Below are 17,523 nucleotides of genomic sequence, written 5' to 3' on the forward strand. Positions count from 1 at the left end.
TCAGTTGTGAGCTCCCATGTGGGTGCTGGGAATTGAACCTAAGACCTGGAAGGGCAGCCCATCTCTGCTGAGCCATCTCCAGCCTCCTGGACACCATGTTTTAACACTCTTAGCAGCTTGCTGAGAAAGGAAACGGGACAGAAAGAGCCCTCTACTCTCAAAGTCCTTTCCCTTTCGTCCTTTCCTCTCGGTTTGTTTGCTTTTTACGCGGGGTCTCACTGTGCAGTCCTGGCTAGCCTGGAACTTACTTTATAGACCAGGCTGGCCTGGAACTCACAGAGATGCACTTGCTTTTGCCTCCTGGGTGCTGAGATTAAAGGCATGCCCCACCTCAGAGGCTTCTAACAAGCATAAATAGAGAATTTACCAATATAATGTACCTTATAAAAAGCTTAGTGTACATTACAAAACGCTGTTTTTTTTTTTTCTTTTTTCAATCTGAGATGAATTCTTGTTCAATTCTTGTTTCCTAACCCTGGAATTCTATATTTAATCTATTTTCCTGCCTTAGCCTCTGGAGCTGCTGCATCAAGGTTTTGTTTCTTGACCTTGGTTCTCAAGCTTTTATGATATTTGCTTTCTGTTCTGAAGTTTTAGTGTTAGGAATGTTGTTAGAAGCCACCCTTTGAAACTTTTACTACCATGGATTCTCTTTTAAAGGGATCAAAGCACAAAGAGACCAGGGTTTGTCCCTTCTTGGCGTCATATCCCAAAGTCCCACAGCAGTAGCATCCTGGAGGTAGACTCCACAGCACCCATGACTGGCTGGACAAAGACTCATCCTCTCTCAGGTAAACAGGAAGATACTGGATCTGACCACCAGTTCTATTTGGGAAACAGCTTTGTTGAGCATACTTCCACTAAAAGACAGTAGTTGTTTGAGAGTTCCATCAAAATGTAAAAGTGTATGCTGGAGACTCAGCTCGGTTGGTGTAAGTGCTTGTTATGTACCCTGAAGACCTGAGTTCAATTCCCAACATGCTGGGTAGGCATATTCATATTGCTCACCAGCCAGCCAGACAGCCACGCTGAATCTGCAAGTCCCAGGTCCTACTGAGAGATCATGTCTCAAAATGCAAAGTGGATGGCTGCTGAGGATAGTACTCAAGTTTGACCTCTGGCATACATATGTACCCACACACGTACCCACACATACTAATGAATATACACATCCATCCAAACGTACCCACCCCCAAGTGTAATGGAAGACTTTTCAGCTGCTTTTCTTCAGTTTCTCTAGTTTTTGTTTCCCACAGCTTGCCTCGATGTTTTAACATTACAAAGAGTTTCATGAAATGACGAAGGACAGAAATATGATACATGATGGTAAAAAACAGTTCCATTCCTTAGAAAAGTAAGTCCTAGGGCTTTCCTTGGTCTAGGCAAGATCTTGAGAAATGAATTCCAGGGCTGGAGAGATGACTCAGTGGTTAAGAGCACTAGCTGTTCTTCCAGAGGTCCTGAGTTCAATTCCCAGCACCCACATGGTGGCTCACAACCATCTGTAATGAGACCTGGCGCCCTCTTCTGGCCTGCAGGCAAACATGCAGGAGAAACACTGTATACATAATAAATAAATAAATCTTAAAAAAAAAAAGAAATGAATTCCGTAGTGATTGATATTATGAACTGAGATACAACATAAACATGTGGGCAAAACTATGAAATTAGCAATTCAGGTTGACTCTCCCTTGCCTCTGTATCAGTCTTGTTACTGACCAGTTAATTGACAGTTGCTCACTGGTTCTTAGAGCTGTGGAAAGGAGTATGTAGGAACAGTAAGAAGATGTGAGCGTGCTTAGGTCTTTGTGCTGACACTTGCCAGGCAGAGGAATATATAGAGAAAGGTACATTTGGAATGCTGCCTTTGTTAAAGGACTGGCAGAAGCCCTGCCTACTTCCTCCTGAAACTACATACTGTGCTGATTGTTAACATTTTAACTTATTTCATGTTGAGTAACATTACTTTAAGAAACTTGTGAATGTGGATGAATCTACTATCCCTTCTAGTCTCTTCAGATAGATGGTACCTTTTCAGTATAGTAAAAATTGAGTCTTATGGTTTTCTGGACCAATTGGATCGAATATAATCTTCTTTCTTAACAGGCAAAAGACATTTAACAAAGTGATGACAACATTTTTTCACTCACATATGTGCACATGCATCCACATGTGATAAAGTATACAGAAGACACACAGGTACACCACACACATACACACACACCCAACCAAAAAACAAAATAAGCCCAACTATAGAAGTAAATTGGGGGCCGGGTGGTGGTGGTGCACGCCTTTAATCCCAGCACTTTGGAGGCAGAGCCAGGCGGATCTCTGAGTTCGAGGCCAGCCTGGGCTACCAAGTGAGTTCCAGGAAAGGCTCAAAGCTACAAAGGGAAACCCTGTCTCGAAAAACAAACAAACAAACAAAAAAAGTAAATTGGGGCGATGGTGGTGCATGCCTGTAACTCAGGAGGCAGAGGCAGGTGGATCTCTGTGACTTCGAGGCCAGCCTGGTCTACAGAGCTAGTCCAGGACAGGGTCCAAAGCTACAGAGAAACCCTGTCTTGAAAAAAAACAAAATAAATAAGAAAGAAAGGGAAAAAAAGTAGTAAATTGGATCCAACAATTCAATAACCTGCCTTTTTACCTCCTAAAACTGAAGGAACCAGTACTAACACTGTGGTATATATGCTTATATAAATGTCTAGATGTGTGGGATCTGGATCCATCCCTGGTACATGAACTGGCTTTTTGGAGCCCAGTGCCTATGTTGGGACACCTTCCTCAGCCTCGGTGCAGGGGGAGGGGCTTGGACCTGCCTCAACTGAATGTATCAGGCTCTGCTGATTCCCCATGGGAGTCCTTGCCTTGGAGGAGGTGGGAATGGGGGATGAGTTGAGGGGGAAGACTGTGGGATGGGAGGAAAGGGGTACATGTTGTTGATATATAAAATGAACAGGGGGGAAAATTTGCTGCAGAGTCATGGTTGCTCCCTCTGGTAGAGGGGTGTTCAATACATGCAAGTGATATTAAATACACTGATAAAAAAAAAAGTCTAGATGTTTTTGTACATACATATAGGCCTTACTGTTAAAAATGAAAACACTATACATACTATTCTATCTCCCATACTTGTATTTGATTCATCATGGATATCATTCCCAATCTATTTAGACTCATCAATAAACTCTTTAAAGGTGAGTTTTCATTGTGGATGATTTACAAACCAATTTTTAAAAAATGGTTGAAATTAGAGAGGGGAAAAAATGACTTTTTTTTTTTTTTTAAGTACCAGGAATTGAACCTTGGAGTTTGGGGTCATACATGTTAGGCACGTACTTTGTCACCGAGCTATAACCCAGCTTCTTTTTGCTGTTGTTTTATTCTCTGAGATAGGTTCTCTCTCTCTAGTCTGTACTGGCCAGAAACTTAATATATAACTCAGGCTAGCCTTGAACTCATGGTACCTCCTCTGTTTCAGCCTCCCAAGTGCTGGAATTGTAGGTATTAGTACCATGACCAGATACTTTTGAGACAGGGTCTCACTGAGTTGTCTATGCTGGCTTTGAACTTACTCTATAAGCTAAGTAGGCCTTGGACTTGTTATCCTTCTCCATCACTCTCTGGAGTAGCTGGGATCATGGGCCTGCACCAATAGCTCCAGCTGAGTTGAACCTACCTGACTTGAAGTCAGCTCTCCCATCTGCTGCCTTTGCTACCTTTGCGTGTCTCAGTTTTTCTGTTTTCTAAAATAACATGGGTGTCTACCTTATCACTTGAGAGAATTAAATGAAATAATATATGTCAAAATGTTTTTAAAACTTTTAATATATTGAAAATGTGAAATAATATGTCAAAATGCTTTTAAAACTGTTTTTAGTATATTGAAAATGCATAAGAAATGTTAGGAATTATGCTGTTACAGTTAATGAAATATTGAAAATATTTATGTTGTTGTTAATACCATCATTATTCATGGCTCGTGACTCTGAATCTGATATGGAAAGCACTGTGCAAAGCATGAACTGGAAAGCAAGCGTTCCAAAGGAAAAATGGTATGGTAACTATAAAGTCAACAGATAATTCAACTTGATTCTGGAACTATTGTAATTTCTCATCTTGGCTTGTACCTCAGGTGGGGAGATCACCTCTAAAAGTGAGCTGGATGAACTACAGGAAGAAGTGGCCAGGCGGGCCCAGGAGCAGGAACTTGGAAAGAAGCGGGAAAAAGAATTAGAGGCTGCTAAAGGTTTCAACCCTCATCCCAGCAGATACATGGACTTGGATGAGCTGCAGAATCAGGGTAATTGTGAGATTAGACTGTAGGTAATGGGGACACAGAGAAAAGGCAAAAAGTAAGATCCTCACTTAGAAATTTCTTCTCTACTGTTTAGCAGTATTTGATTTTATTTTGGTTTAACTACTGTAATGAGAGCCAAGCTATGAACAGAAAAACTTATTGATTAGAGATAGCACTACTTCTGGGTACATCCATTAAAAACCTGAAAGTTAGGGGCTGGTTAAAAGCACTGGCTGCTCTTCTAGAGGACCTGAGTTTGATTCCCAGCACCCACATGGTGACTCACAAGCCCTGCAACTCCAGTCTCAGCATCTGATGTCCTTTTATGGCCTCCACAAGCACCAGGAACACATGAAGTACACAGATACATATGCAGGCAAAATACCTGTAATATGCATAAAATTTAAAAGTTTAAAGCTTGATGGTTAGAGATAGTGCATTACCCAGGGAAAATGGTTTCCTTAAACATCTATGAAATGTATAAGTAAAACAAATCTTAACTCAGAGAGCAAGAAAGGGTGGTAATGTTTTTAGTATGCAAGGTGGCGCATATGCCAGGCAAGCTCTCTGTCAGAGCTGTGTTCCCAGCCATAATTTCCTAGTTTTGCTTTCAGTTTTGGTTTTGGGTTCTCCCTTTGTTGCCCAGACAGGCCTTGACCTCATATCATCCTGTCTTAGCCTCCCAAGTAACTGGGGTGGTAGCTATGTACCATCACACCCAACTGTGATTTATTTTCATCCCATGACAACTCATTCCCAAATCTCATAAGATGTGCATAGACATGAACTTTCCTAACTGCCTCATATTGGTTAATTACCTTCACCAACACCACAAAGCCAAATTAGTTTTGTATAATCACTGAGACTAGTTTTCAAGATAGGAGTTCAGCAGCTTGAGGTGTCTTCTTTATATAGGTTCTGCTGGTAAAATAATATGGCGTCTAGAAACCAATGCTTGTGATTGGCTGCTTGTCCTAGCTCTTCCCATATATCAAGTGGCTTTCTGGACTAAGTAGTAGTAACTGAGGACACCTTTTCCTCTAATCTTACTGTGGTGTTCTCTCTTTCTCTCTCCTGTCTCTCCTTTCTCTCCTTTTTGTGATGCTATTGATTGAACCCAGGGCTTCACACTTGCCAGGCTCTCTACTGCCGAGCTACCCTACTTCTTTTTGATTCCCTACTCCCTAGTTCCATTTGATTCAGGACAGTTTTTGTCTTCTATTTCCCAAGTTATTTGTTGTGATTGTTTCAAAATACACTTTAAAGCCTGGTGTGGCTCACAGATTTAGTTCCAGCACTTAGGAGGCAGAGGCAGGCAGATCTATAGAGTGAGTTCCAGGATAGCCAGGGTAGAGAACCCCTATCTCATTGAAAACAAAAATAAAATAAAATGAAAAAGAGCTTTACAATTTCAATTCCTCTTAGCGGTTTCTATGTTTGGATAGTCTACTTTGCATTTTGAACTCAAGTTTTGTCAGTCTGAAGTTATGCTATTCTTTGTGTGTCTATGTTTGTATGTGTGCAGGTACACATGTGTGTGAGTGCATGTGGAGCCAGAGGACAAGCCTAGATCTTGTCTGCCCCCAGAGGGGCATATGTTCTTTAGTCTGGAACTTAATTAAGTAGACTAATCTGGTTGGCTAGTGAACACAAGCACACACCTAGCTCTGCCTCCCAGTACTAGGATTCCAATGGATACTCCAATACCTGGCTTTTTTCATGTGTGCCTGTAGGGCAAACTGAGCCATCTCTTCAGCCTTTTTTACCCCCCTTGTGTGAGATCCGGTCTCATTACTCTCTAGCCTTGGCTGGCCTAGAACTCCCCTTATAGGTGAAGTTGACCTCATAGTTGTTGTGGTCCTCCTCCCAGGTGCTGAGATCACAGGCCTGTGCCGCTGTGCCTTGGTTTAAAGTTTATAATTCTGCTGTTTCTCTTTGCCCTTCCCAGCATTTAGGATGCAGAGGTGGGCAGATCTCTGTGAGTTCAAGGCCAGCCTGGTCTACAGAGCGAGTTCCAGGACAGGCTCCAATGCTCACAGAAACCCTGTCTTGAAAAACCAAAAAAAAAAAAAATTAAATCTAGCATACTGATTAATTATAGTTTGCCTGGATCTTTGTAAAATTGAGAGCTTTTACATGGTCTCACTATCTTCCCTGGGCCTCTGAAGGGATTATATGTGTACCTCCATGCCCGGCCTTCCCTGTCACTCTTCTTTTTTTTCAAGCTACCACTTCTAATTGATTTGATTGATTCCAATTGTAGTGAGAACGTAGGGTCTAGGGCTGGGGAATCAGAGTTCTAGAGATGCGGAGGGTGGGGGGGGGTGGGGGGGGGGGGGATTGACTGCCAAGGTTTCAGTACCAATCTGCTTTCTACTGTCTTGCTCTTTTGTTTTTCTTTTCTTCTTTCTTTCCTGTCCCACCCTCCCCTGCCAGACAGGGTTTCTCTGTGTAGCCCTGGCTGTCTTGGAACTCGCTCTGTAGACCGGACTGGCCTTGAACTCACAGAGATCTGCCTGCCTTTGCTTCCTGATTGCTGGGATTAAAGGCTTGCGTCACCATGCCCAGCCCTTCTTGCTTTCTAAAAGCTAAATAAAGTAGGAAGTGGATTAGTTAAGGTTGTAGCTGAGCCTTTCTTATAATGCCCTCTTGTTCAAATTTCTAAATGGTCTTATAATAAAAAAAAACAAACCCAGAGCCAAATATCAGGGTGAAAGCTGAAAGGTCAGAGAAACACATCAGCCAGCCACTAGTTCTTGCCTCTATGAAATCCTCAGTCTAAACAGAATTCCTGTTTCCTCATGCCTTATATATCTTTCTCTGCCCTGCCATACTACTTCCTGTGATTAATGGTGTCTGTGCTTCTCAAGCAAAGGCATGAGATCCTAAGTGCTGGCAATAAAGGTGTGGGCCACCACCACCTAGCTCTGTTTTCTCTCCTACACTGGATCAATCTCATGTAGCCCAGTGTGGCCTTGAGCTCACAGAGATCCAACTGGATCTCTGCCTCCCAGTGATAGGATTAAGGGTGTGTGCCACCACTGCCTAACCTCTGTCTAATCTAGTGGCTGACTCTGTCCTCTGATTCTCAGGCAAGTTTATTAGGGTACACAAATGTGTCACCACAGTACCCATCTGAAGGTAAGTTGAGGATAGGGGAAGGGTGACATTGTAAAGAAAAACGACTTAGACTTTTTATGCCATTTCATTTTTGTTTTGGTTTTTTGAGACAGGATCTCATTATTTAACCGTGTCTGGCTGGCAGCTTGCTATGTAGATCAGGGATCTTCCTGCCTCTGCCTCCAGAGTGCTGGGGAAAATAGGCATGTGCCATCATACCCATCTGAAAATACATTCTTCCAAACCCTGTGACCAAGTGAAAGCTGTCAGTTCCAACCATGGTGAATTACCATTCTAATTTACCACCAGTTTATGCTTATAGAAGAACAGAAGGTAAGGATACTTGATGGTCCTTCACAAAGTTGTCCGTACTGTGCTTCTTAATCCTTTCACCTGGCACTGGTCCTGGGTACTCGTTTGTACTTGACCCACATGCACTTTGGGAGTAGGGAGAATTAGCCCATGCTTGTTGTATGGGAGGTGGCTTTTTAGGGATACGTTTGGTGAGCGAGGCATGATAAAAGCAAAACTTTGTATTGCTACAGAAAGGTCAGTCCATGTACGAATGCAGTTCAATTGATGTGGTAGATACATTGAAATAGAGACTATAGACTTCCTCCTCCCAAGAGGTGTATTGATAGAGCAGAGTGGTGGGGAGATGCAGCTGTAGGAGGGAGTGGTTTAGATGACTTTCACCAGGGTTGCCAGTATAGCAGTACAAGTCTGGGGTGTCTGATGGTAGTTGACAAGGTGTGCTTTGTACCTCGTGGAAGAGCTGTTCAGTTCCAGGACTAAGAGTCATGTTCTACTATGCACAGTTGTTCTTTCCTTGAGGAGGTGTTGGAGTTGGCATGTGAATGTGGCAGTCATGTACCTCCCCTTTTTCTGGCATTAGTTAGGTCTCAGGTAAGGCAAAAGTGGATGCCTTACATGTTCTAAAGACTTTTTAATAGCGGTGGACAGTTAGGCCAGTGGCTTAACAAGGATCTGTGTGTGCCAGCGAAGAAACAGTCACAGGAGAAGTTGGAATTAATTATAATAAAAATGAAAAGTGCTGACCCTTTCAGGGAGGAGTGACGGCTTTGAAAAGTCCTTGCAAGAGGCAAATTCAGTATTTGAAGAGTCGCTGCATCTGGAACAAAAGGGAGACTGTGCTACAGCTTTGGCTCTCTGTAACGAAGCTATCTGTGAGTAACTCAGCTGCTACGGCTGTGGCAGTTTTGACTAACTCCACAGTAGGTACTTGTCTTGTCACGCAGATGGCCGGATGAACAGTTTTTAATGTCTCTTGTGTTCCCAGGCTGAGGCCAGTTAGCTCTCCTTGCCCTGGAGATTTTAAAATGTACCTGGTGGTGTCACTGGTTTCTGGACATTTCCTGGAACAACTTCAACAGGAAGCCATAGATGACTTCTTCAATTGTTTCGGCTTTTTACCCCCAAAATAAAGTTAGATTTCAGAAATGAGGTTAGCCCACTCTTCCTATAGTCACTGGCTAATGAGTCGGAAAACTGAGTGGACTGGCTCTGATTCCTGGACCTGTGATTTTCATTGTAATATTCCATTCTTTGTGTTTCTCCCCTGCCTTCCTGGTATGCAGTAAGTACCATGATGTAACAGCAAGGGACTAAGGCTAGGAGCTAGTATCTGACTCTTAAGTATGACCCACAAGAAGCTGTCTCTATAAAGACAGATGCAGGTTTGGATATTATTTTGTTGGCCATCAGAAAGGGGGAGTTGGGAGCAGAGTGTGGAGACCAGAATCAAACAGGTCAGTGAAAAGATAAGAATGGCAATCTCCAAGCACTAGTTTATCTATCTGGTTTCTTTTAAGTTTTGTTTTATTTTCTTTAGTGTTTTGTTTATTTAAATTTGAATTAACATGTTTGGCCTCCATGGCTTCCATGAATGTTCCCAGAGCCAGAGCCAGGTCTGCGCCCTGGACAGCGCATGCGTAGTCCGTGCCTTGCATTCCTGCTGCGTATTTTGTTTTACCGCCTATCTGCTTGGTTTTGGTTTAGTTTTTGTTCTTTTATTTTTGTTCGTATTTTGTGTTGTTTCTGCTATATTTTCTTTTGCATTTTAGCTAAACTAAGACTTACCCTGCATGGTGCCAGCTCTAGCACGCACAGCAGAGCCCTAGTCGATAAGAAGTTGCAAATCAGTATTCGAAAAGCACGAAGCCTGCAGGATCGCATGCAGCAGCAACCATCATCGCAGCAGCCGGTGCAGCCCTCAGCCTCTCTCCCACCACAGGGGGGCGCCCTCCCTCAGCTGACAAGGTAGTGCTTGAGAACCACATTAGTTTATGGACGTCAGGGGAGGAAGTGACCATGGGTGCTCTGTAGCACGAACTACTGTCTTCTCCATTACCAGGGAGGAGAGGACAATACACTGCTAAGATTTTCTTCTCTCAGGTCAGAGATGCAAAAGCTCATTACATAGATGGTCCTTTTAATGCTTCCTAGAAAGATGCAAAAAAAAAAAAAAAAAACAAAAGAAAATTTCCTGGACTTGCATAACAAACAGCACGATTATTATATTCGTATTCATTATGTTCTTATGGAGTCTGGTCTGCCTTTCATGTTGTAGTAGCAAACATTTGATTAATTTTGGGATTTCAATGTTTCCCATTCCTCGGAGAATGTAACCAGTTTATCTTGCTTTGATTAAACCATAGGGAAGAGACACAAAGATTTTCTTTGTTTGCTTCCTTAAGGGCAGGACGAGGAAAAAGTCCCAAGAGGTACTGGGGTAGTTCCCATATTTTAGGGGTTTTAATTTGCCATTATGTAGAATAAATGAGTTTAAGTAAAAATTAACTTTGGCTATTAACAAATTTGAATAGTTTTCAAAATATAAGTATAACAAAAGCAGATAACTTTTTCTTTTCAGGGGTTGTGTGTGTGTGTGTGTTTTGTTGGGGATGGAACCCAGGAACTCATGTATTCTACTAAGCAAGTGAGGCACACATCCTCTGCCTTGGTTGTTTATCTTTTGACTATCAGCCCCATGATGTTTGTTAACATTTTTGAGCATTTGCCTGGGTTCAGGTCAGAGCCAAGCACTTTCTGCTTTATTTTGTTATTACATGGTAACAGCCCCTGATGAGATGGGGGCTGTAAGCTAGCATGCTTTCTAAGTAAGGGAACTTGCAGAGAGGATAGTCAGCTAGTAAGTGGTAGAAGTATAGAATTCAAATCTAAATCTGTTTGATGCCAATGCTTTCCTCCTTTTTCTCTGCTTCCCTCCTCCTTTTCCTACCTTTGAGACAGTTTCTTACAGCCCAGGCTACCTAGGGCCTAGAGGCCTTGAACTCCTGACCTTGCTTTTGCCTCTGGAATGCTAGTGTTGCAGGCCTGTTTGCCACCACCCTGGTCTCTTCCGTTCTGTGGGTTGAACCCAAGGCATCCTGCATATTGGGCCAGCACTCTACCAAATGAGCTACATTGCTGGAGGGTTACATTCATGTTGTAAGGGTGACGGGCGACTCAACCCGCAAATATGTGTGATATACAGGTGGAGTATTTTTATCTAAAATGGCTTGAGACCAGAAGTCAGTCCATGTCTGTCTGTCTGTCTCTCTCTCTCTCTCTGTCTGTCTCTGTCTCTCTCCTTTTCCCTCCCTCTTCCTCTTCCTTCCCGCTACCTTTTCCTCTCCATTTTTTTGAGATAGGGTTTTGCTTTACAAAGCCTGGAACTTGCTGGGTAGCCTGTGCTGGTCTCAAGCCTACTACAATCCTTCTGTCTCTGGTTCCTAAGTGTTGGGCCACCCAGCTCAGATCTCAGGTTTTTTCTTTCAGATTTTGAAACACTCACATTAGATAGGTTGAATACCCTCAGCCCTGAAATCTGAAGTCTGAGATGCTCCCGGGCCCAAATTTACTTCATTATTGTTGTCTGTGCTCAAAAACAGTTGGAATTTGAAGCATTTTGATTTTCAGATTCTTTTCTTTTCTTTTTTAAAAGGTTTATCTTTTTTTTAAAGGTTTATTTATTTATTTATTGTTTACAGTATTCTATTTGCATGTATTCCTGCATGCAAGAAGAGGATGTCAGATCTCATTACAGATGGTTGTGAGCCACCATGTGGTTGCTGGGAATTGAACTCAGGACCTCTGGAAGAGCAGTCAGTGCTCTTAACCTCTGAGCCACCTCTCCAGCCCGGATTTTCAGATTCTTAATCTTGATCTGATAATCTACAGTTGGAAAGGGTGAAGTGTCCTATAATACTGCACATGTTTTGGTCGGAAATAGAAAACAATGAGAGTTAACTAGCTGCAGTTTGTTCCGGTTCCCACTCCTCAGCGTCAAGAGAGGCCTGGTCTGTGACTGTGAGGAAACATCTGAGTGATTTCCGTGTGTCCCAGGAATCCATATCACCTCGTACTCTATAATAGTAGTATCCTTTTCCTTTTTTACTGAACTGCCGTAGGACCCTAGAGGAGCACAACCCTCCTTATATAGCATCTGGGAATTTTGTTGTATGGGATGAGCAATTCCCTTCTGTGTCATCATATGTGGGAGAAGAAATTTCTGTGTTTTTTAATTTGCAGGTAGAATGTGATTGGAATGGGACTTCACAGGTAGTGGAAGGTATTGGCAAAGACCGTACTTAATGCCACATATACGAAATTGGTGGTGACATTGGATAGATAATATGACCTTCCCTTTCTTTTGGGAACCTGTGGCTTTGTTTGTGTGTGTCTTTCTGTCATGGTATCTTTGAGTAGCTGTAAGTGGAGGAGTGAATAGTTCTCTTTGGAAGTGTTATAGTCAGTCAAGGCACCTTATGACTGCCTCTCTCCATTTGTTTCAGTGAGCAGCCTGTCCCGCTCCAAGTATTGTTAAACCAGGAGGCACAGCTGGATCCCTGCCAGGATACAGAGTTTGGGGCCAGTTCTACCTTCTTCCACTCACCTGCTTCCTGCCATGAGTCACACCCATCCCTCACCCTGGAGTCACCTGTCTCGTCTGTTTCACAGCACAGTTCCCCTAGTAGATCTTTGAAGCTTCTGACGTCATTTGAGGTGGATGGCATCAATCCCTCTGCATACCCCGGGCGGGATTTACCTACAAGAGCAGCTAGAATTGAGAGGAATTCTCAGCATGAATGCCTGCCATTGGATGCCCTTGAAGATAAGCTCCCAGGCCGTCGGGAGGACAGCAGCAGCTGCAGCAAGTCCCCACCAGAAGGGAGAGACATAGTTCGAGATAGGCTGTTTGAAGAAAAGAAGAGCCCTGTTGACATATCCATGGTGATGCCTTGGTCACATTCAGCAGGAGAAGCCACTTCTGAGATAGTTATACATAGCCTAAATAGTCCTTCAGGTTCATCAGCTCAGCCTAGTATTCCTCCTTACAGAGCCTGCTACCCCATAATGTCGGCTTCTTCACCAGAGCTTCATGCTACTGACCCCATGCAGAAACTTAACCAACATCTTCAAGCCCAAAGCCTCCAAACTTCATTGACTTCAAAGGTGGTCAGAGGCAGTGAGGAGCCCTACAGGCCAGAGTTTCCCAGTACAAAAGGGTTTGTCCGCTCATTGGCAGAGCAGTTCCAGAAGATGCAGAATACCTCCATGAGGGATGTTATAGGTTCCCAGGATCAAAGTTTGCCAAATGGTCTAAGGAAGAACTCTCCTTCTGATTTTATGCCTCCATTATCCCAGGGTCCAGGAAAAGACCACTGTCACTGGGTAAAGCAGCAGCCTTCTCTAGATGGCAGGGAAACACTGCCCTCCTGGGAAGATGCTGCTGATCATCCTCCTCTTGCCATGGACTCTGGGCTTCCCAATGGAGAAATCGCTGGAAGAGGACAGCCCAAGTTGGCTGAGCCAAATATATACCAAGGAAGGCTATCCCAAGTCACAGATACTAGGCCTAAGGAGCTGGGTAGCAGTGTCAACTTGGGGACTTCTTTGCCTTTGGATTCCTGGGTAAATGTCACAAGGCTCTGTGATTCTCAGGTTAAACACAGGGGCCCTGGGCCAGGAGTCAAGTCCTCCTCCCATGATTCCCATACATATGTAACCTACCCAGAGAGAAATCACATCCTTTTGCATCCACACTGGAACCAAGACACCGAGCAGGAGACCTCTGAATTGGAGTCTCTCTGCCAAGCCAGTCTTCAGGCCTCTCAAACTGGCTGTTCTGAATGGAGGTCGCAGGATGTGGCTTGGCAGCCTCTTAACCAAACAGGTAAAAATACAAGCAGTGGTGGGGATATATAAAAGCTGAAAGCCAGAGAACAAGATCAAAGGAGGGGTAGTGTTCTGTACAGCATCACTATCTTACTTAGATGCAATACAACTTCTAACTTTCCTCCTATAGCCTCAGGACAAGGGCTAGGCCTTTTTCCCCTCTCCTTCCTGCCAGAATGGAGATGGGGTCAGAATTGTCCCTCAGAGAGTAATCCCTTCCTTATGAGGGAATGACCTCGTAAGTATTTGCTTGTGGGCTCTCCAGAATGTAAAGAAATGGTTCATAGGTCTCTGAGAGTAAGTTAGCATGAAATGGGGAAGGCTGAGAAGAGTCTTCTTTTTTTGTGTTTTAGATGTTAAACTAACCCAAGAATCAGGCTCCAGGTTCATTTTATAACAAGGATAGCCACACTAAACCAAGTCTCTGCTATGGGCATTTCCCCAATTTTACCAAGCTAGCAATATCAAGACCTGCCCTGGTTCTTCCAGGCACTGACAGTTCCTTGGAAACTGCATAGACTTAAGAGTTGATGTTATGATCTGTTTCTGATCTGCATTCTAGTATAGATTTTACAATAACATTTCTAAGTACTCTTTAGGTACACAAGACAAGTTAATATGGAAAGATTTTAATGAATGCAGAAAACCTGGAATCTACTTCACTGAACTAACTTTCTTCTAATGAAAGAGCAAAAGAATATGGAAACATTAAGTTCAAATTAAGTATTTTAAGAATAGTATCATGCCCCGCTGAGATAGTTTAGTGAGAAAAGGTACTTTCTGCACAAGTCTAGCAACTTGAACTTGACTCCCAGAACCCACATAAAGAATAGTTTCTGCTTGCTGGGTAGTGGTGGCACACCCCTTTAATCTCAGTACTCCAGAGGCAGAGGCAGGGGGATCTCTGCAAGTTCAAAGCCAGCCTAGTCTACAGAGTGAGTTCCAGGACATCCAGGGCTACAACAAAAACAAAATAACCCTCAAAAACCCCTTTCTGCTCTTCCAGACTAAGACTACATGGGTTCAATTTCCAGCACCCATATGGTGGTTCACAACTGATGCCCTCTTCTGGCCTTTATGAGCACTGCATTCATGTGGTACACAGACATGCATGCAGGTGAAACACTCATACATAAAATAAAAATAAATAAATCTTTAAGAGAAAAATGTGGACATAGAGAACTGACTCTACAGAGTTGTTCTGTGTATCCACATACACATACATCATAGGCACACATAAAAGTAAATAAACTAGTATCACCTAAAATAATGCATTACAAAATTAAACTATTTGAATGTTAAACATAAAATAAAACAAAACCAGAAAAATTTTATAATACTTAAAATAAAGCCAGACATGGTGGCACACACCTTTAATCCCAGCACTCGGGAGGCAGAGGTAGGCAGATCTCTGAGTTTGAGGCCAGCCTGGTCTACATACGGAGTTCTAGGCCAGCCAGGGCTACAAAGTGAGACTCTGTCTCAAAAATAAACAAACAATAAAATTAACTCACAGTAACATTTCTCATTGTAGATAATTCTAAAAATGCATAAACTAGCAATTTCTTTTCCCTATGGTTTGTTTTGGATCATAATTCAAGTCCGTTATGATGGGGAATTCAAGACTGGAGGAACTTGAAGCATCAGGTCATCACTCCCACAGTCAGGAAGCAGAGAGGATTGAATGCATGCTGCATGAATCCTGCATGAATCACTTCCTTTCTCTGCTTCCACAGTTTTTTACATTCCAGCCAGGAAACGGTACCATCCACAGTGGTTCAGTCTTCTCAGCTAACACTGACTATTACACTGTTAGGGTATTTTGTTTTGTTTGTTTGTCTTATCGAGTGTGTGAGAGCGCCAGGGGGCTGGGCAGTAATTCAAATACTGCCTGCCTATAGCCTACTGTAGTGTTTTTATAAGTTTACCTTTGACCTTTTCTTTTTAATTGCAAAACTTTTTCTTGTTTTGAGATTGTGTAGTTCAGGTTAGTATAGAACTCATAATGTAGCCCAAACTATCCTCAACTTTATGGGGATCCTCTTGCCTTAGCTTCCCAGAGTATTGGGTTTCAAGGCAAATACTGTGCCAGCTTACCACAACCAATTTTATTTTATGTTTATGGGTATTTTACCTGCACATGTGTCTGCACACCATGTGCATACCTGGTACCTGCATACCAGGAGAGGGCATGGGATCCCCTGGAACTGTAGTCACAGATGGTTGTAAGCTACCATGTGGGTGCTGGGGACCTACAAGAATACCCAGGGCTCTTAACTGCCTACCACAACCAGTTTTTTTATTTTGTTTGTTTGGTTGGTTGGGTTTTTTGTTTGTTTTTTTTGTTTTTTTTTGAGACAGGGTTTCTCTGTGTAGCTTTGTGCTTTTCCTGGAACTCACTCTAGACCAGGCTGGCCTCGAACTCACAGAGATCCACCTGGCTCAGCCTCCCGAGTGCTGGGATTAAAGGCGTGCGCCACCCCCGCCAGCTCACAACCAGTTTTAAAGTGTTTTCATCGCCTTCCAGAGACGTCTCCTATCCAGCAACAGTCCTGTGCCTCTTGTCCTTTGTCCCTCTCCCTTACTCCAAGGAAATGCAAGTGTTTCCTATATACATTGGTTTCTTCTGGACATTTCCTGTGAGTGAAATCAATGTTTGGTCTTTTGTGACCTGATTAATTCTGACATATTAGTTTCTGAAAAATTGTATAAGCTCTGCTTTTGTTTTATATTCCTAATTTTATAGTACCTTCAAGTTACACAGAAATCATTGTATCTATGTCTATTCAAACATTAAAAGTCACTTTTGTGAAGAAAATTTCAAGCCAGATGTAGTGTTGCACACTTTTAATCCCAGTGCTTGGGTGGCAGCAGTGTGCTCCAGGCCAGTCTGGTGTACATAGTGAGTTTCAGTCAGCCAGGCTTACAGCGTGAAACTCTTGTTTCAAAAATCAAGAAAAGAAAAATTTAAATGTATTAAAAAGAGTAAAAGTGAATGTTATAATTAAACTCCCAAGTACTTTTTACCAGTTTCCAGGGTGATTAACTTGGCACTTTATGAACAAAAGACCAATTTTGATTCGGCCATAACATCTCCACACATAGCTTCCCCTCCTCACAAGATTTTAATTTTTTTCCATAAGATCATTATTTTAAACTAAAATGTGCCTAGTCACATTGTAGTCATTGTAACGTATCAGGCAGTATATTATTTCTTTCTTAAAGAAAAAAAATTATGGGGGATTGAGAGATGGCTCAGTGGTTGAAAGTATTATTAGATGCTCTTCCAGAGGACCCAGGTTCAATCCTAGCATCCACATGATGACTCACAACCATCTGTAACTCCAGTCCCAGGGAATCTGATACCCCACTCTGTTCTCTGGGGGCATGCATATGGTGCATAGACATAGATGCAGGCAAAACACAGTACACATAAAATAAGAATAAATACATTTTAAAAAAAGGCCTTGAGTTTGGATGTTCAATTAAAGATTTAAGAGGTAAAACTATGAAAATCAGGAAAAAAACCTCAGAGAAAAGCCTTAAGACCTGGATTTGACAACAGTTTCTTAGATATGACACCAAGAAAACAGGCTGTAGGAGGAAAACATAAGATAAACTGCTACATCAGAGTTCAACTTTTGTACTTCAAAGGTCACTACTAGCCTAGTATGAACTAGTGGTAGAACATGTAGCTAATTAGCATGCACCAGGCCCTGGGTTCAATCTCCAAGACCATGGGAAAATAAAAATTAAAAAAAATAATGTTATATGGGACTGGTTTAGTGGCTTAGAGTACTTGCCGCTCTTACAGAGGACCCAGGTTCAATTCCTAGCACCCACATGGCGGCTCACAACTGTAACGCCAGTTCCAAGGGATTCAGTGTCCTCTTTTGGTTTCT

The 17,523-nt window shown here is 42.6% G+C and overlaps 1 protein-coding gene across 10 annotated transcripts in view; it reads left to right on the top strand.

The window, feature by feature from the left end:
* The window catches only part of Usp54 (ubiquitin specific peptidase 54), a 97,288-nt gene that overhangs the window by 67,444 nt on the left and 12,321 nt on the right, over positions 1-17,523 (top strand). For 4 of the 10 annotated variants that reach the window (XM_036199863.1, XM_036199869.1, XM_036199862.1 and 1 more), the window contains 5 exons: positions 661-791; positions 4,136-4,303; positions 8,473-8,607; positions 9,505-9,700; positions 12,238-13,619. In XM_036199863.1, the coding sequence (XP_036055756.1) occupies positions 661-791; positions 4,136-4,303; positions 8,473-8,607; positions 9,505-9,700; positions 12,238-13,619 (2,012 nt within the window). Of the gene's footprint in view, positions 1-660; positions 792-4,135; positions 4,304-8,472; positions 8,608-9,504; positions 9,701-12,237; positions 13,620-17,523 lie in introns of those variants that run through there. The other 6 variants (XM_036199864.1, XM_036199867.1, XM_036199865.1 and 3 more) reach the window with 4 other exon arrangements.

Source organism: Onychomys torridus, chromosome 9 (genome assembly GCF_903995425.1).
Source record: "Onychomys torridus chromosome 9, mOncTor1.1, whole genome shotgun sequence".
Taxonomy (NCBI): domain Eukaryota; kingdom Metazoa; phylum Chordata; class Mammalia; order Rodentia; family Cricetidae; genus Onychomys; species Onychomys torridus.